The sequence below is a fragment of the Amyelois transitella genome, chromosome 5 (genome assembly GCF_032362555.1).
Source record: "Amyelois transitella isolate CPQ chromosome 5, ilAmyTran1.1, whole genome shotgun sequence".
Classification (NCBI taxonomy): domain Eukaryota; kingdom Metazoa; phylum Arthropoda; class Insecta; order Lepidoptera; family Pyralidae; genus Amyelois; species Amyelois transitella.
Genome location: NC_083508.1, coordinates 11,541,187 through 11,561,597, shown reverse-complemented (window position 1 = coordinate 11,561,597; position 20,411 = coordinate 11,541,187). Strand labels below are relative to the sequence as shown.

At 36.9% G+C, this 20,411-nt stretch overlaps 2 protein-coding genes and 1 non-coding gene across 15 annotated transcripts in view; 1 reads left to right on the top strand and 2 right to left on the bottom strand.

Annotated features, from left to right (window-relative positions):
* LOC106140556 (rho guanine nucleotide exchange factor 15) overlaps positions 1-20,411 on the bottom strand; it is a 100,568-nt gene that overhangs the window by 14,666 nt on the left and 65,491 nt on the right. For 4 of the 13 annotated variants that reach the window (XM_060944429.1, XM_060944430.1, XM_060944428.1 and 1 more), the window contains 6 exons: positions 14,618-14,739; positions 13,816-13,951; positions 12,921-13,404; positions 12,404-12,627; positions 8,017-8,137; positions 836-980 (listed from right to left, as the gene is read on the bottom strand). In XM_060944429.1, coding sequence (XP_060800412.1) covers positions 836-980; positions 8,017-8,137; positions 12,404-12,627; positions 12,921-13,404; positions 13,816-13,951; positions 14,618-14,739 — 1,232 coding nt within the window. Of the gene's footprint in view, positions 1-835; positions 981-8,016; positions 8,138-12,403; positions 12,628-12,920; positions 13,405-13,815; positions 13,952-14,617; positions 14,740-19,334; positions 19,551-19,950; positions 20,303-20,411 lie in introns of those variants that run through there. The other 9 variants (XM_060944436.1, XM_060944440.1, XM_060944438.1 and 6 more) reach the window with 9 other exon arrangements.
* The window catches only part of LOC106140565 (cytoplasmic tRNA 2-thiolation protein 1), a 66,096-nt gene that overhangs the window by 41,245 nt on the left and 4,440 nt on the right, over positions 1-20,411 (bottom strand). The window lies entirely within an intron of this gene.
* On the top strand, positions 13,682-13,753 carry Trnae-cuc (transfer RNA glutamic acid (anticodon CUC)). The gene has a single exon. It is a non-coding gene; the product is annotated as a tRNA-Glu (tRNA).

The window sequence follows — 20,411 nt, the reverse complement described above, 5'->3', positions numbered from 1 at the left end:
ACAGATAGACACACGGGACTCTACTTGTAGCAATTCAGCGAAAATATCAATTTCCATGAGGTTTATGACGCCTAGCCGCCATTACATTTTACTGCCCCTATCAAATTACAAGAACTGCAGATCATTTCGTTTGTATAAGTGCTATATCTCGACCAAACCGTTCATAAAACAGACATATATCTAGTTAGATACCGCAAGTATATGAACCTTAACTTTGCGTGCGATAATTGCATGACACATGTGCGCCTATTTCTTTTTTCTGATTCTGAACGATTGAAATGAATTTATATTAGTTTGATTTGTCATCTTAATTGAAAGTCATAAATTCAACTAAAATTTGGTTGAAATAAATCGGTAGGTTGACTCCACATTGAATATAAAAAATACTGACACGTAATTTTGTCAGTATGCCTCTTGTAAATTTTACATAAAAATGTGTCTCGAACAGGCGATATCTAGCTACATTTGTCTGCTTCTTACAGTCTGAATGTGAAGATAATTATAACTTTTGAGATATGGCGGCAAATTTACCGTAATTACGTGCAGCAATAAAAGTTTACAAATTATTGTATCATTACACTTCAAAGGTAATTTTCTTCAGTTTTTTTATACTGAGTGAACTTATATGGCAAAGGAAAAACGCGTACTCAGTATTAAGATATAAATAAATCCCTAATAGCTTTTTAATAGCCCGAAGATTAGATGTATATTAAACTACACAATATTTGGAAATAATATTTCGAAACTTGTCCAAACCCTACAAATTGTGCGATGATACATGTGTCAATTTTCATTCTGCATTTATTATATAGATTTCTCTTATAAAGTCAATTACCTCGACTTTGGCAGCGTTGTAGAACTGATAGAGGGGCTCGTGCGTAAACAGCGAGTGAGGGAGCGGCGACGCGGGATGGGAACCGGAGGACGCGCCCGACGACGAAGACACGTGGCCAACCGCGGGAACGCCGGCCTCCGCGTACCTATGGGTAAAAGAAAATATAATTAATGAAGCATGTTGCAGACTTCAAGATTTTTTTAAATTTTTTTTTATAAAAAAATGAGAAACGAACTTTCTCTGATTGGCCTGGGTCTTAGATGTTTATCTATATGAGTATTTATTATAAAATATAGTATCGTCGAGTTAGTATCTTTATTTGTTTATTCCTACTATATGCAATATATAATAAGTAAATAATAATTATATACGGGATAAATTACACAGATTTAGTGAAACTTGTGCTTCACTTCATTTGTACGAGATACTAACTCAACGGTACAATTATATTCTATATAATAAATAATTATATACTTAAAAGTTCGTTTCACATCATGTCCTGGCCGGGATTCGAACCCGGGACGGGTGTCCCAGACAAGCGCATTACCGCTACAAAAGCCGTCATAGTGATAGACAAAGCACACCTTAAAACTAATGGGCGTATAAAGATCAAACTACTACGCTCTGAACTACTTTGTAATTGAAAATTTCAAACTAGAGACAAGGAAGTTTATGCCTGCGGAAAATTAAATAGCAGTAGTTATAATAATTATTAAAAAATAGTAGAGAGGTACAATAAATATGCCCAAATGGAATAATGCACGTCGCTTAGTCGAGCCGATGACTAATTTGAATTACCTGGTTCAAACCACAGATCTGTCTAAATGGTGAAGGTGAAGTCTAAGTGAACAAATATCCTACTAATATTATAAATGCGCAAGTTTGTGAGTATGTCAGAATGGATGTTTTACTTTTTATCCCAGAGTTCCCGCGGTATTGATAGGGTTTCCATGCGGACGAAGTCGCGGGCGGTATGGATATAAAACATTCAGTCTAGTCGTGACTGATCCTCTCAAAACGTGATAAAAATAAATATTATCTAACTTTGATTCTGTTTAATTTTTATTTTTACTCGCCCACTGTAGCTTTATCATCATTTTGTTACCTTTAGTATTATTAAACTTTTATTTTTGCTCATTTTCCTACTAGCAGTACCTACACCTCAGCGAATTGTAATAGTTTTGTAAATATTCTTGCACGTAGGCACGCCTGTTTTAGGATCACTTCTATCTGTGTACATATTTTTTATTTTTATTGTTTGTAGGGAATCTAGTCGGTGTGCTAAATAAATAAATGAATACTTAAAAATAATTTGCTATACTCGAAATAAGAGAATCAAACATTAAATTTACTTAAACGACTTTAACCTATAATAACTAGGTCACATCGTATGCCAACACTGAACTCATTTACAAGGAGACGTCAATGTAGATCATAGATATACGAGGGGCGTTCAATGTATTCTCGGTATTGAGGTGATATACTAATGTTAAGGGTAATTAAATTATCTCACTAAGTAATAATACTCTTTGAGGGTATACATAAAAAAAATTATTTAATTGTCACCGTTAGTATTCAAGATATCATTGCGAGAAGACAATTTAGATGACTGATTCGACAACGATGAAAAAAATCGAGCATCGCGCTGTGATAAAATTCCTCACAAAATAAGGAAAAACTCAAAAAGTAATTCACGAAGAAATGGTGGCTGTTTACCAAGATTCTGCGCCTTCATTATCTACAATTCAGAAGTGGTCAAGTGAATTTAAACGGGGTAGAGAGAGCATTGAAGACGATCCCCGTGCCGGTGGGCCGGTTAGTGCCGCTACTGAAGAAAACGTCAAATTAGTCGAGAAACTTGTACTCGAAGATGCCCGTGTAAGAGTGAAAATATTATCAGAAAGGACTAAGCTATCCGTAGGTACTATTCACACTATCCTTCATGAGCGTCTGAATTTGTCAAAGGTCAGTGCAAGATGGGTGCCGCGAATGCTCACAGCGCTTCAGAAACAAGTGCGAGTTGACTGTTGCAAGGAGTTTTTGGAGCTTTGTGGTGAAAATCCACAAAGTATTTTCGATCGGATTGTTACTGGTGATGAAACGTGGGTTCATCACTATGACCCTGAGAGCAAGCAAGAGTCTATGCAGTGGCATAGAAAAGGAACAGACCCACCGAAGAAGTTCAAAGTCACCCCGTCCGCAGGAAAGCTCATGGCCACAGTGTTTTGGGATTCCAAGGGAATCTTGCTAATCGAGTACACAAAAAAAGGTCAAAGTATTACTGCTGCATCTTACGCAAACACCCTGCGTAATTTAAAGGAGGCAATTAAAGAAAAAAGACGTGGAAAATTGACCGCAGGTGTCTTGCTGCTTCACGACAACGCTCCGGTCCACAAGGCGCGTATCGCCAAGGCTGCTGTGCAGGAGTGTGGGTTTGAAGAAATCAATCATCCACCCTACAGCCCGGACCTAGCTCCTAGTGATTATTTTCTATTCCCAAATCTTAAAAAAGATCTTCGTGGAAAGCATTTTTCCGACGATGAAGAGTTGAAGGCAGCGATAAACGAACATTTTTCAGGCCACGAAGAAAAATATTTTTTAGAGGGTATCGCAAAGTTACTTTCCCGAACAAATAAGTGTCTTGAGATGGTAGGGGACTATATTGAAAAATAAATTTTATTTAGAATTTTCTGCTGATTATTTCATGCCTATACCGAGAATACATTGAACTCCCCTCGTATCTTAGGCAACGCAATCGTGACTGATTGTATGCAAAGCGTGGAAGAGCAAGTATCGGGACAATCGAAGGTCGCCTCCATCAATATATTAATCCGATTTTGCTAAATTGACCTATTCACTATATGCAAAGGAAATTGATTCTTTATGTTGCATAATATATCTTTGTGTTGGACTTATTTTACGTCGGAATAAAAAAACTCCTTTGTTAAATGTCAATTAATCCTTTTTTTACGTTTTACGCTTATGAGATAGTACGTTTAAACGTCGTAAACTTTATGATTTTCAACCATTACATAGTGTTTCACTCAAATTACCTGTCAGTTTCCAACCACCTTACTTTAAGAGATTTGAATGTTGAATTTAATTTCACCTAGTTTACCTACATACATAATAATAAAACATACATTTACGTATCTACTTACTTTATTTTTTTATACATGTATGAGATTATGACTAATAAATAAATGAACAATACTAAAAAGCAATGCATTAGAATCATACATATATTGTGATACTGTTCAGTGCAATGTACACAAAGAAACTAAAAACAATACAATTAAAAGCTGTCAACTTGGAAAATACCAAAAAAGTTTAGGTATCTTGATACAATTTCCATCACATACTGCTAGATAACTAGTCTATTCTAGTATTTTTAAGTATACGTTGTTGTTTAAATTATTATGGTTTTGAAAAGGCTTAGAATAGAACCACTCTCACCATTATCTGTGGATTTCATAAACGACTAAAGGACACATGCGATTAGAAGCCACATACTGTGGCGGATATAGAACATGTCCAATATTTACTATATAAACTCTAAACCAGACTCAAACCTCGTTCTAGCCAGTCGTATGTAATCTCTATTAGTATTTCAATAAACACAGTAAATTCTATGATTAATCTATGTAATCATCGGATAAGGATAATGCAAATATTATAATTACTCATACCTCACGATTAGATGCCGTAACCACAGGCTATTATATTCAGTCTTGGCACTATTTAAAGTCACTATCAAAAAAACATGTCAATAATTAATACTGGCCACAGAAAAAAAAGTATTAAAAAGATCACACTTGACACTATTTTTATTTAATAAACTAAACTAAATCTTTTTGAAAAATGCAAAACGGAATTGCTTGCCACGTTAAAAGTATTCAAAAAAGGAACACGCGATGCAGTTTGAACATAACCGACTGTTGTTCCACGTTCCACGACTAACATTCATAACATGCCGAGACGAAGTGCCAAGTATATGTAAGTATGTTGATAAGCCTGTGTGGTACAAGTGGTTAGCGAATGACAAAAAATGTGCGTTTTGTTTTTTTTTTATATATAATAGGGCATACCCGAGGTATTTATTATTTTAAATCCAGCCCGTAAGTTGAACTAGCGCAGTTTGTTTTAAAAGAAGTATATCGAGGTAAAGTTTGGGGAAGCAAGAAAAATATCTAAGTACTTATTGTGGGTATCAGTACTTTCCTTTATGGGTTCAACTAAAAAAAATCTCACTTTCATTTTCGCATGCACCCTGGCCTCCGCCGTAGTTCTTCGCCATATGGGCTTGGGGTTCGCCCAAAAAAGCAAAGCGAGTGACCGATACAATGGACATACCATGGTTTTAGTGACAATCAAACCTTTTAATTCGCTGGGCATTGTAATAAAAGAACTTCGTTCTCTTACGTAGCTATTAAATCGCTAATTCCTGTGACTTGTGTCTTCGTAACGGTGGTACGAGAAACTGGATTGTGAGTCACCCAGTGGAATCATGAATCTCGTTGCCTGACGCAAAAGATGGGTGCTAATCTTTCGGTGTGAACATAAATTTGCAAATTTTCATACCACCGCATGTTTGCAAATTATACCATAAACGAGTATTTACTTCCTAGTTTAAGATTTTTTTTTATGAACTTTAAGTGTGCCCACTATTAGCAATTCGTAGATTTGACATACAAAAATACATTACATATGGTCACGTCTATATCCCTTGCGGGGTAGGCAGAGCAGTCAGTCTTGAGCAAAAAGACTGAATTGCCACGTTCAGCTTTTTGGCTTAATGAAAGAATTGAGATTCAAATAGTGACAGGTTGCTAGCCCGTCGCCTAAAAAAGAATCCCAAGTTTGTAAGCCTATCCCTCAGTCGCCTTTTACGACATCCATGGGAAAGAGATGGAGTGGTCCAATTCTTTTTTGTATTGGTGCCGGGAACCACACGGCAACATACATTTGACTTGATTTTAATGAACAGCTGACCACCCAATCCACCGAGGTCATGAGTCAATTGGTTCCACACCAATTGGTTTAGGCGCCATGCCACCCAGGGCCCGGTGTCAGGTAGGTACGGGTGATTGCTTTAAATTTTACTCATACCTATTTGAAGAGTTGACTTTGAACCAACGGTCCTAGCTTTTTTCTCACAGGAAATATCTTAATAAACTACAGATGTAAGTAAGACTAAGGCATAGGCTTATAAACTAATATATACTTACATTATAAAGCTGAAGAGTTTGTTTGTTTGAACGTGCTTATCTCAGGAACTACTGGTTCAAATTGAAAAATTATTTTGTGTTGAATAGACCATGTATCGAGGAAGGCTTTAGGCTATATAACATTACGCTGCAACTATTAGGACCGAAGAAATAATGAAATAATGTGAAAAAAACGGGGAAAATTATTAATCTTTGAGGGCTTCAATGATACCCAAAATAACTATTCCACGAAGTCGCGGGCACAGCTAGTATCTACAATTAACTTAACTATAGTGTGTACCGACTATGGGTGTAGCATCCTTCCGGGCTAATCATACATCGTATTCAATTAAAAAAATATAATATCGAATAAGCCCATGCGGTTTGCTATCACGTACATATATGGCAGTTATTGTGAAATGCGCATGCACATAACAAACGCACTGGCTGGAAACTAACCCAAGGTAAAGTCGGGCGTTAGGTGTTGTAAGTTGTCTCTGGCGTGTCGTGAATGAAATGGAACGTGATGGCACTGACAATGTAGAGTTTGTTGTATACATACACATACATACCTATATAATTAAGCCGTGTGGTTCCCAGCACTTTAGAATAGAACCAGCTGCCAGTGCTGTGTGGTTCCCGGCACCAATAGAAAAAAATAGGACCACCCCATCTCTATCCCACGGATGTCGCAAAAGGCGACTAAATGATAGGCTTATAAACTTGAGATATGGCGATGGCCTAGCAACCTGTCACTGTTTAAATCTCAATTAAAATTCCCTTAAGGGATACATACGTGATTATATGTAGACTTGCGGAGTAGACAGAGCCACGTTCGGCTGTATGGCGTCATGATGGAATTCAGATCTCTGGTGTGTCGCGAATGAAATGGAACGTGATGCCACTGACAATGTAGAGTTTGGTGCATGTTAATTTTTTATGGTTTTAAGAATGGGTGTACCTAAATCTGGTTGTACTACAACAAGGTTATGTCGTGCGTTGCAATATTGTTAATTGTTTTTCCCGCGTCGTTTACGAAATGCGTTACATTTGATGAGACTGACTTAGGACTTAGTGCAAATTAATTTTGAAGGGTTTTTGACCATGAGGAAAATGCAATAATGTTTTTGTTTTCCTTAACGCGACGGGAAGTTATCCAAAGAAGAGGCAAGCAGTTGTGGCTTGAATAGAAATGTACAAAGAACTATTCTATCGCACTGGATATCAGATAGCACAGCACGGGTATTAGGCCACATAAATGTATTAAATTGAAAAAGAAATAGATAAAAGTAACACGTAATTATTTTAAACACATTGTAGGGTTAATCAACTGGTCTCTCGGGAGCCTAGTCACTGTACATTTGACTGCAAACAAACATGACCACCTGTTTCGTACAAATTAAAACCACCAAGTTTCTCTGTATTTAACTGTACGGCAGTGAAATTCTTGTAAAGGAATTATCTCATTACCACGCATAGCTGTAGCAACACTCCGGTAATACGAGCCGAATCATGGGAAGAGTGCGTTTGCTTTCTAACTCTTTCTTGACTTCGCTTTTTTTGTTACGAGTATCTTTGGGTAAAGCCTTTTTACGGACTGCCCTTGGACTGGCCTGCCACTGGACTGAGTCTTTACCCGAGAGAGTGTGGGACTCCTAGCATCTAGTGTGCCAACGTACCCCCTAAAACCAGTCCGGTGCGCCCTTCTCCCCATTTTGAGGGTAATTTTTGACTCTCTACAAAATCTCTAATCTGTCTGAAGTTCTATATTACTCAGTGCGAAAGGTCTTACAAAATAGACTATGTACGTACAAATTGCCAACGCACCCACTATAATCCGTAAGGTGCGCCCATCTCTCCAATTTGAGGGTAATTTTTGACTCCCTACAAAATCTCTTATCTTACGCCCTTTCGTTCTATATTACTCAGTGTGAAAGAATTGTCATACAAAAGAGACTATTTAGATTTACTTACCAAGAAGCAGTGGAGTGGTGGACAACGGTGGGGGTGTCTGACCCGCAGCCCGCGTACCACGAGGTGCGGGTCCGAGGTCCCTTTTCCTTTCGAGAGAGCGTCGGCAGGAGGCGCTTCAGTTCTGTCACACGAGAAATTATACGTTAATAACTTGTTTTTTTTTTTTTATTTAACACATTCATTTTACACACCAGACAAATTTTCGAGTAATTTTAGTAAGAATAAAAAAAATGTTTGTAAATACTATTTGACGTACAATCATAAGTATGACATAGCATTTCATCCAATTTTAGCGGCACCTGCTAATGCCACTTTGAAATGTGAAGTACGAATTTTTAGTTTTTTATATGACTAGGTACATAGAAATCGGTTTGCAAGTTCTTTTGTCCCGTGTACTGTGCATCTGAAAATTTGTCTAGTGCTTTAAAACTAAATTTTACATAAAACATAAACCATGCACAAAGAAGAGTGAATTGCATAGACGATTATCACAAATGTAGGTAAATTTAAACTTGAACCGTCATGTGCAATGTAAATCGTCATGTGCATTAAGATGAGCGTCATGAAGGTTTTTAAAAAGTATGTCAATAAATGGCAACAACAATGTGTGTTGTCAGATATCCAATTGTCAGTTGTAATTGCACAGTCAGTCAACTTTTTAATATGTTGCCATCTTGTCATTATCTCTCTCTCATCTTGGCGTGTTCCCAGTTGCACCCTCTGTCATCAAGTTTCTGGCCTGGAGTACGCTATCATTCTTGACTCGTTTAACTTCTTCCGCTCTTACCCGTTAAAACTTCTTAGACTTTTGGCACGCTATCATCATTCGCTACGTGAAGCCAGGATTCTTCGGTCTACCCTATCTACTTGGACCCTTGTCATTATCCTGATGCGTTTATCCCGGTAGCAATACTAATACCCGAGAGGAGAATCCAGGGTACGGCGATAACCGCGATATTGCCTTGGTAAGGCAGATCAACACGAAACGCCTTCCGTCTAACCTCACAGCTCTGTGTTGCCATCTGGTATATCATATTTTTTAAACACCCGCAACGCAGTGCTACTTTACACATAAATTCATTCACAAACAGAAAAATAAAAATAAAAAAAGGAACTCACTATTCATAAAGAGAATAAAAATAAAACATTTGTAACGAAACGTGTGACGCTTTAAGGTACGCGTCCATCGCGCATGGCACGCTGCACAAACTAAAAAATGTGTAGGCAAACAGACTATGACGCGCAAACTAAGAGAACGCATTGAAATTGCAATTATATTCGAAGGTCTCATGTTATCTCAGAGATCTAGTAAACACGAAGGTAGGAGGTACAGTTATCAGCATATCTGTCTATTCAGCATCATTATTCATTTAATTTGATCACTAAATGGTACTTAGAGTTAGACCTTGTGCTAAGTAACTTTCACTTTAACAAACTTAAGAATGGCTGAAGCGATTTTTGTTAAGAATAATAGAGGGGTTTACCCTATCCTTCATATACGTATTTTAAAATTATAAATCACTCGATTTAAACAAATATAAAATAGTTATCTTTGTCATTCAATTAACTTTTCGGGTCTTAAGAGTGAACGTGCAAAGCCGGGTCGCGTCGGTAGTAAGTACCTAATATAAAATGTTAAACTTCTGTGCCGTTGACTATACATGCCCGCAACCAATAATATTGAGTGATTAAAGCAATTAAAAGTAAGACAAAGACAGTGCTACATAAAGACACGTAAAGATGGCGGCGGATTGAAAATAAATGATTTTCTCATTGGAAAAGAATCTTAACTTTTAAAAGACACATGTTTAATGAAAATCATTGAAAATTTTTGTGGCTTTTGTCTAGAATGAATACTCCCAGGGTAGGATCCCTGGGTCCACTTATGACGGGGTGAAACTAATTCAGCTTGGATTATGATTATAGTAATATGTGCTGAATCACCTTTTTAAACTGAATCATTTATTTCAAACGAGCCGCCTTGAAGAAAATTAAAAGATTAGTGCATAGACAATCACGTGAAGTTTTAAATGTATTTTGTTCATGCATCCTCCGCTTGGCACGAATAACTATTGTAACTCGTATTTAAGGACAGAGGAAACTGAAATTTACACATAACTATTATACAAATGAGTCACACACTTGCGCAGAATTTGTGGTTTTTTGACTCATCACCTACTGTGTTAGATTAAAATGACATCCGTAGTATATGGTTGGTATTTATTTTAATTGAAATGAGTATGATAAGAATTTTTAATATTATTTTCATTGTTCACAATACAATCTCGTGTTATGGAATTTTCCCTTGAAAAAAATGGAGTGTTGCTATTTTTTCTCCCCGTCCCCCGGCACTTACGACTAGGACCAGTCCATAACTTTCCCATGGATGTATTAAAAGGCGACTAAGGAAAATACTAAAAAACTCGGGATTCTTCTCGTAGGCGATGGGTTAGCAACCCGTCCTATTTGAATCTCAATTCCATCATTGAGCCATAAAGCTGAACAATGAACATAGCCTTTCAATTTTTTCAAGACCGTTGGCTCCGTCTACTCCGCAACGGATATAGACGTGACTATATGCTTGAATTATAATTTTTTGCGTTAATCAGTCTCCCATCAAAGTATGTATTTCCGATAGTATTTTTAACGGTTTTCATCTATTAAAATAAATGTATCTAGATTAGTCATTAAAATTTTATCTTATGTTTATACTCATCGAATGAAATGAGATTAGCTTTTTCAAAAAACGTGGGGAAAGTTTTTCACACCGAAACTTTGAAAACTTATTTTAAGTACTCTACTCCTTTCACTCATAGAGAGAAAACTTAATCAATTTTTGTATATATAATTGTGCAGTCAATAGGTGTTCGCAGCCAAGCGGTCACTGACCTCCGTTAGCGCTGTCTTCGTCCGGTACCGATAGGTAAAACTTTAAACCAAGCAACGCTTTAAAGACGTCAACTGCTATAAAATAAGGTAAATAAATAAATCTTTAATCCTTTACTTATTCTACGAATAATATAAATGCCAAAGTTTGTGAGTATGTATGGATGTTTGTTGTTCTTCCACGCAAATACTTCTGAACCGATGAAATTTTGTATATAGGTAGCTGAAGACCCAGAATAACTTATATGCTATTTTTTATCCCAGAGTTCCCGAGGGATTGATTGTTACGTCATGATAGGTTTTCCACGCGGACGAAGTCACGGGCGGCCTCTAGTAATAAACGTGAAAGTTTGTCTGTGTGTTTTGCTTCCACAGCTAAACCGCTGGACCGATTTGAAAATTTGGTATGAAATTTGGTTTGCGTATACTTTGTTAATAACCCGCGTTCCAGTAGTTCTAGCTAAAGATTCCTTTTTTTTAATCTACCCGTATAATATGTAATGAGTGTGGAGAAAGCGGGAGCAAGTGGAAATGCATAGTTTCTACCCACCCCAATGGAAAACAGGCAATGTAATGTATGTAATCCCTAAAATACTAAAATAGGGAGTGAAAGTATGTATGAAAATCATTAATGCTACCCGTACGAAGCCGGGACGGGTCACAAAACTTTCGCTTATTTTTACACAAACACACTTACACAAACTATCAGAAAATTACAAAATATGACCAAATTTTTACGCGATTTGTCTAAAAGTGGAGAATTATTATCAACTTTTTTTTAGTTCCATTTTGAATAACCTAAACAAAATGTCTCAAAAGTTGTAAAAAAACTCAATTTTAGAAAAAAATTCTTTTTTTTTATTATTTTCTTGCACATGACCTACATAGTACGACAGTTGAATTTACAATGAAAACAAAAATTATGCGATCCGCAGAGAGTAAATTAAAGTCGCGTGATATGACTCATTAAATGACGTCTGGGTCATTTTTCAAGGAAAATCCTGATTAATGCAATTATGACGCAGTTGCCTTTTAAACTTTCAGCATTTTTCTGACGATTATTGTCCCTTAGACGTCCTTCTTAGAGAGATACCCAGTGTCTTTGAGTGAGCTCTAGAAGACTAATGACCTCGAACAGAGACGTGTAAAAGAAATAAAGAGCGAGTGCCCTAACATATCATACTGTTAAAAATATGCTGCTCAGTTAATTTGCTTACTTTACAAGTTAGTCAAGCCAATATACAATTAACTACCACTTACTTATAAACTCATCATTAAATTAATACTTATTTATAAAACCTTATAAAAATATACATTTTGTATTTATTAAAGTCGATTGAAGGAGCTAAGAAAAAGTATTCAATTTTCTTCAAAGTTAAAAAATTATAAAAACCATGTGAGCATTTATTATAAACATCCCGAAAATAAAAAAAAGCATATTTTCAAAATAATTCGAAATTCAAATAGCGAACAGTTGACGTCTGCATTCGAAAAAGGGTACCTTCGTTGACAGCGCTAAGGTCAGTGGCGGGGTGCGGGCCGGGAGGAGGGGGCGGCGGCACACCCGGCCTGCTGATTCGCTCGGGGCGGTCAGTGCGATCGGAGCGGTCGGGGCGGTCGGCCGCGAGGCAGGGTGAGGATTCCGCCCAGGGTCGCCTACCGTCGCGACGGCGAGACGCTGATGTTGGAGAGAGAGTCTCGGTGCTGCCCGGGGCTCCGTCGCTGCTGTGGACAAGTTAAATAAATTTATTAACATCTTTATACTATCAACTAAACATGGCTTGGAGTCGGCGATGACGGACATTATGGACACACAAATTCTTCAAACAGACATGTATCATTCATTAGATATCAAACAATAAATGTGGTAATTATGATTACAAATTCATTTGAGTAGGTACCTAAAAATACCCTATACTGCGTTCTTGACATATCCTCCACCACCAAAATACGTAAATCAAATCAAGCGTTTCACTGTAGCAGTGAAACGCTTGATTTGATTTACGCGAAATGCTCACCAGTTGCTGAATCCAGAGTCCCCATCCATAGAATCGGTCAAATAGAAGGTCGAATTGGTAATCTTGAGGGCGCTGGGCACATCCGCGTTTATATCCATAACCGACGAGGAGGACCTCCTGAATCGGGATTTGAAGGAGAAATACGTTTTCCTGGACAAAGTGCCACTATCCTTCTTGCCGGTTTCAGTGGTGGGAGTTGTCGGTTTATCTGGAGGCGGTTTGTCGGGCAAAGGAGGCGGGTCAGTGCTTAACCTCTTTTCGCCTATAAGACTCTTCAGCTCGTCTTTGATTCCGTTTGGTTTGATCACGGGATTCTCAGTCTTATTTAATACGGGCTTGGAGTCTGGGAAGTTGATATTGGTGTAAACGTGTTGGTCTGCTCTCGCGCAGTTGGCGTAGATAGGAGATTTTGGTTTGGCTTTATTCGCTTCGTACGCGCCGTTTTGTTGTGTAGGTAGTTTCAACGATTTGCCGTCCATTGCTTCTGGAATAATAAAAAGTAAAATATTTAATTTTTCTGTTTCCATACTGGTGCCGTAGAAATTGCAAAAATAAATTAAAAGAAGGGCTTAACAATATTTGAACAGAGACAGAACGTGCTTAATAATACTCAAGAATTATAAAGGCTATTTTTTTATGAAATTCCCTCGGGACCGAAGACTCGTGCTAAAGCTAGTAAGGAATAAAAAATGTGACATTTTTAATTCTATATTTAAACTTGTTAGCAAAATACTATGGCAAAATTGGTCAACTTTGCCAACTCCGATATGGTCTAGTGGCTAGGATACCTGGCTCTCACCCAGGAGGCTCGGGTTCGATTCCCGGTATCGGAATTGCTTTTTGTATTTTTTTCTTTTTTTAAATGTATTTATTTAACTTTTTTATATATATTTACCGCTGTATCTCTTCGTTAAATTTCGTTTGATTTGCCTCATCTTCCGCTGGGCGGCGCTAGCTATCTTGGTGAGCGTGTACTGGCCGCGCTCGATTGGAGGCGAAGGTAATTTTGATGCCGGGAGGGCGGGAGCATACTGAAACCGAAAAAAACATTTTTTTTAAATTACAATTGCACCAAAACTATTTAATATTATGGTATTATTTTTATTTGAAGGAGAAAACCTTATTGCAGTGGGAGTAACTATTTATACTCTTTTACTAATCATGCTTTCGAGGACATTTACAAAATATTCTCAATGAAATAAAATAAATAATAATTGACGAGATGAAAAGAATAAGGACAATACGATTAGCAGGAGATGGAACTTAACACACTTTCCGAAGCAAGGAGGCCTTGTGAAAATTTTGTACCACCACGGTCACCCCATCCAAATGGGGACTAAAACCGGGGTTGCTTAACATTACCGCAAGCTCTACAAACGCTCACGCCAATTGAGCTGTCGGGCTCATCAATTGTAACAATGAAATGTGACTAAAATGTGTGCAGTGTGATTTTCGGCACTTTAGAATATAACCACTCCATCTTTCCCACGGATGTCGTTAAAATCGATTAAGGGATAGGCTTGTAAACTTGGAATTCTTCTTGTAGGCTATGAGCTAGCAACCTGACACTATTTGAGTATAAATTCCATCATAAAGCCGTACAGCTAAACGTGGTCTTTAAGTCTTTTCAAGACAGTCGGCTCTGTCTACCCCGCAAGGGTCGTGACTATAAGTATGTATGTATAAATGTGACTTACCTTGTCGTGATCATCGTCGGAATCGCTGTCGAACGAGTCGAAGTCGTCGTCGATGGCGGGCGGCGGCGCGGGCGCAGGCTCCAGCGACTCGTACAGGTGGCCGGAGTCGCTGCTGTCGCACTCTGTTGCCAACATCAAAATGAACGTTTAAAAACTAAAAACACAAAAAAAGTAGCGGTCTTTTGCTTTCCCTCCGAAAATATGTTACAAAATGAAACTATTTTACGCTACATTTTTTATTACAAACTGTCTTAGTCTTCAAATTTTAGTCAATATGAATAACGAATTGACTATATTGCTACTCGTAGTAAAGTGTTATAGACCTTTCACTACCCAAAGGTTGGCTGGAAGAGATTGCTTAGCGATAAGTCCGCCTTTGCCCAATATATTCATAACTAGCTGTGCCCGCGACTTCGTCCGCGTGGAATAGTTATTTTGGGCATCATATTTATTTTTGCAAACATCCTCCTCGGCGGTCAGGCGGTCACGCGTATTAGAAAGAACGCTGGTTCGCCGTATTAAATGTTTCGCTGCAAATTGCTTATAACGACTATATCTCAAAACCTATTCGTCTGATTTATATACTGTAAATGGCAATTTTAGTCTACATGAAAAGCCGAAAGTAATAAACATATTTATTTGGATAAGGATTAATACTGAATTAAAGAAAATTGGTTTCAAAATAACTTATGTTTTTAATGAAAAAATAATCTTAAGAAATGAACATAAAAGTGGTTATTGTAAGTAAATCTTAAGAGATAGATATATGCTCTCGCGGACTTTTTTGTGGCAAAAAATGAGTACTTCACATCTTTAGTACATTGTTTTACTACATATATCTTTGTTGGTTTGCGCAGCGTTCGCGTGGAAAGCTCGCAGATGGTCGACTCATTCAACTTTCACCTGCATTGTTGACGTTTCCCGTAGGAAATCCGGGATAAAATGTAGCCTATAGCCTTCCTCGATAAATAGACTATCTAACAGTGAAAGAATTATTCAAATCGGTTCAGTAGTTTCTGAGATTAGCGCGTTTAAACAAACAAACAAACAAACAAACAAACAAAACAAACTCTTCAGCTTTATAATATTAGTATAGATGTATATTTCTATGTACTTTTTTATGGGCAATAAAGATAATTTTTATTGTATTCTAGTTTTCCTGAAATCTATGTATACTAATATTATAAGGAAACAAGAGTTTTTCAGTTTGTGATATTGAAATACTATGCTTTGTTGAGATATTTATAAAAATAGCAGACGAAATGTTCTTCTACTCGTATTCACTGCTTTGTCAAATCTGGCCGTTCTGAATTTCCATAAAAAATATAGAATTTTCGAAATTGACGGATGTTTCAAGTGTTCAAATATTAAGCTATTAATATCTTTCACTGTAAGTATTGGACAATGACTTGATGATGAAATGAACTTATAAGTGACCTCGGAGACCGGAGGTCCCACATACCTACAGGAAAACATGTAGGTACAATCAATAGTTATAGTTTATTACAATTGAGATATTTCAGTAAAAGGCTATAAAATATCTGACTACGATAAGGGCTCGCATTACGGTGGCGAAAATAAAAATAAATAGTTTTCAGAAAATATATAAAGAACTTTATTAAGCCCCATATTGAATACTTAAATTTCTTATTGGATCTTTCATTGACAATATGGTTTTTTGCTTCAAACATAAGGCAAAACGTAAAATCATGCGCAGATATCACGAGGAACGGATAGTAATTCAATAACGATATTCGTCGAATTTATCATCGGCGAGATGACCATTCGTAGATTTCAAGATCGGCCATTTTGATTCGGTATAATGGACTGGTGTGACTATAATAAACTGGGAGTGATCATTTTGGAATTTGGTCTTATTAGGATGTGGACTTTATGGTCCAAAATAAAAGTGACCAGACTACAATAACTTTAAAATTAAAAAAAAAAGTTTGTCTTTTATATCAAATTTTTAGTTCTCTAAAATTACATAGCGTTACCGCAGACTATCGACCACATGTCAAATGACCCTGCACAAAACTCTTATGCCGTACGTCATAGAGGTGAATTCCCAGTGAATTTGGGCAGCTAAGATACAATCAAGAAAACAACCGTGAGGACGTACATATTCCGAGCGCATTGCTCACGAAATGTCAAGGCTTTTGTGGTTACATAACACCGCGGTCCCCTGCCTGCAACCACCTGCCGGCAACTGTGTGGCAACCGTGTGTGATGCCGGTCAGGCGCGTTTCACAACTTTTGTGGACGGGTGTACACGAAAAGAATCGGCAGCTGAAATGTCAATTTTGGATGACATAAAGACTAGGTTGCTGGTAAATGATACAGCTGTCAAATTGAAGCAGTCTGTTTCGTTGTACCTACATCTTATTTTTGATGATTTTTATGTCACAATTAACTAGCTGTGTTTGGTTTAATTTCATCCATATAGGTATATGCTTTTCCTAAAAAAACAACAAAAAAGATAACTCTTATAGATTCTTAATAAAATTTAAACTTATATTATCAGTCACTTTAATTGATAGGCTAGAAAGCATTTTTAAGCTTTTCGACTAAACAAGGCCATTTTGTCTACTCTGTAGGCATGTGTAAATTGCTCAGGAAACCTATAAAATTGAAGGTCGGACGAAGAACAAAACTATACCGTATAATCTATTGAAAGTGAGCGACGTATGCTATAGTAAACCTACAAGGTATTTTACGACTCTGCAAGTCCCGTAAAGTGAAAATGTATTTTCCCACAGCTAACACTGTACGCGTGACAGCTTATAGATAAACAAGAGGGAAAGGGCAAGCGTTTTCGTATATACATACATACATATAGTTACGGTATGAAATGTGCGTGTGGTTCCTGGCATTTTACATCTCTTTCCCCAGGGAAATTTATATTAATAAAGAACTTCTTCCTCCTGGCTTTACTAAGAAGTATTCTTCTTACAAGTTTTGCTTTATTAATAATCGCGAACTAATAAAACTTGATACAATTTTTGTTTCAATAATATGCATGAACTTGTTAGCATTGACATTATTGGGTTTACGTGTTGGACATTATCAATTATGATTCTGACGTTCACCGGAATAAAATTTTCAATAAAGTCTACATTAGTCTTTATTATGTTAAACCTTAATCTTTACAAAATAAATTAAGTTTTCGAAGGGTAAGGATACAGGTATTTTGAAAATTTACAATGTATTTGTATATAAACAAAAATCTCAAGACCAAGTCTTAAAACAATAAAGTCAACGTTACTAGAGTAATTTATAATAACTGCAATGTGATGAGTAATTGACCAGCAAACTGGACGTCAGTCATAGACGCGTAGTCGATCAACATAAAGAGTTAATGATTTTACACTTAAGGAGCGAATGATCCAATGATACGTGGCATTGCAATATTCCAACTACATACTTTAATATACATACATACATAAACTCACGCCTTTTTTCCGGAGGAGTAGGCATAGACTACATCTTACTTAAATACTCGTATATACCTATATAAAGGAAAGCAAGTTTCCATATATTTTTTGTAACTTCTTGGCAATTTACCGACTCAACTGACGTTTCTTGAAATTTCGTATACTAATTTCCTATTCACCTTAAATCATAAAAATAGCACTGTTCCCGTCCGATTTGTTTTTGAGTACTATATGTGGGCACGCGAGTGAAGCTACGTTGAAAATCTACCTCTATAATTTCGATAATTGCTATGTAAGAGGACAAGGTCACTATTTCAAAAAGATTTGTTTTAATTATAACATAGTTGTTAAAAAAAGAGGAAACTTGATGCAATTTATCTAAGCACCTGCTGTTTTATTGAAGGTGAACGAAAATTAAGTAAAACTGAGGTTATAGAAGTATTATTTTTATGTACGTGTTATAAGGCATGTTTAAAAAGTAGTTTATAAATGAATGGCATGTGAGAGTAATAAAATAAAATTACCACATGCTTATTACACATATTTTTTTTATTCACAAATAACTTTTATTTCATGATTCATTTCACAAAAATGTCAAAGATTCTTAAATATTTCGGCAACTGTCTAAGAGGCAAAAAGAAAAAGCAGTAATCTTGAAAATTGTATCAGGTTCGTAGACACGTAACTAGAAAGTGGCATATCGAGTTTAAAAGCGCTAACAAACCACACGGCGGTGAAAATATGTTATTAAATCCGTCATAACAGTAAGCAGTCCCAATTGTAAAGACGGATGTTTCCGATAAGAAGAACTTCATAACACGGCGAAGGAATCCAAAATTAAGGAAATTTAACTCGTTTGTCATCCAGATCAGAAAGAGATAAAAATAATATTTGAAAGGAATGAAAGACGATCACTTTGGTATCGTAATTTACAATGAACTCAATGTCATCAAATCAATAATAATCGAAGAAATAAAATTCACATTGCTAAAGTGAATGAAGAAAAATGATTTGACTATGCTCTGTTTTAGTGTAGTCTTGACACAGTTCGGAGTAACAAAGCGATAAAAATCACGGTCAAATAATTTATAATAAGTATAACACACTTGCATAATGATATGCACAATAAATCACATCATCCTATGAATGATAGTTTCTAAGGAACGTGCTCGTGACGTTTGAGATCGTGAGATTTAAACAACTAAAAGATTTTTTTTAAACTAAAGAAAGTAAGCTCTGCAGATGCTGTCAATGTCAATGTGTGGACATAATAATACATTTACCAATAAATGCGATGATATCTTGCGTTTCAATTTCGGCATCTCGGAGTACAGTCCTGATGTTGAGCCAGCACTGCCGCTCCAGAACATCGATCAGTCTTACTCTGTCTCCCCAGGAGACTTTGTTCGGAAGCACCTTAGCTTCGTCGTCGTTCCGGCAGTAAAATGAGGATTTGGCGCTTGTGTCGATGTAAACAGTCGACGGTGATGTTATGAATACTAAAAGAATAATTAAGAAATCAAGGCGCTGTAGGCTATATCGAAAATTTAAAGTCAAGACAGTTATCTGAGCTGTGAATTGAGACCACGAGGAATAAAGATTATTATAATAATAGATGAGATGCTACTAATTGCACGCGGAAGATCGAAATCGCGGTCGGGTATTAGTGCCCCATAGTTAGTAGTATACTTTGCCGAACGTATGATTTCTCTAGTTTGCAAGTAAAAACACATGGTGTAATTTGGGTGTTTTATGAAAGTCGTGTGTTTCGCATAAAAACTCAAAAGTTACATAATAATATTGCAAGTTAAATTGTCGGGAAACCGGTTAGTGTACGAACCCTAGTCGTCGTGTCTCAATGCAATTAGAAAACTATGTAGACTGTAAAGCCTAGAGCACCTTGATCTCCGCAATTTCTTCGAAAAGTTCTCGGCCTCGGCGGCGGCACCACGCCACCGTTTACCGGAGGCCTCTCCGATACCATTTTTCATCATCACTGTTTTTCACTTTTTCACTTCACATTATTTCGAACACTTTGTCATTAACACTTCATTGCGCAATCACTGTTACGTCTAACATCAATCTTTTAACAAAACTGTCGAATCTATTGTTGAATTACAGAATCAAGAGATGAAGTGAAACACTGGCTTCCTTATCTTACGTTGGCCGTGTTACAATAAAAACGATTTGAGTGCCGGCAGCTGCGCTAGTCGTCGGCTCAGGGTCGACTGGTACCATTGGTGGTTTCCAGTGCCGAGGCTCGTGAGCCGCTTGTTTTTTCTTCGTTTCAATGTTATTTAGTTGTTGCAAATAGAATTCAACAAAGTTGACATTGGCGCGTGGTTATTGCACCCCAAAGT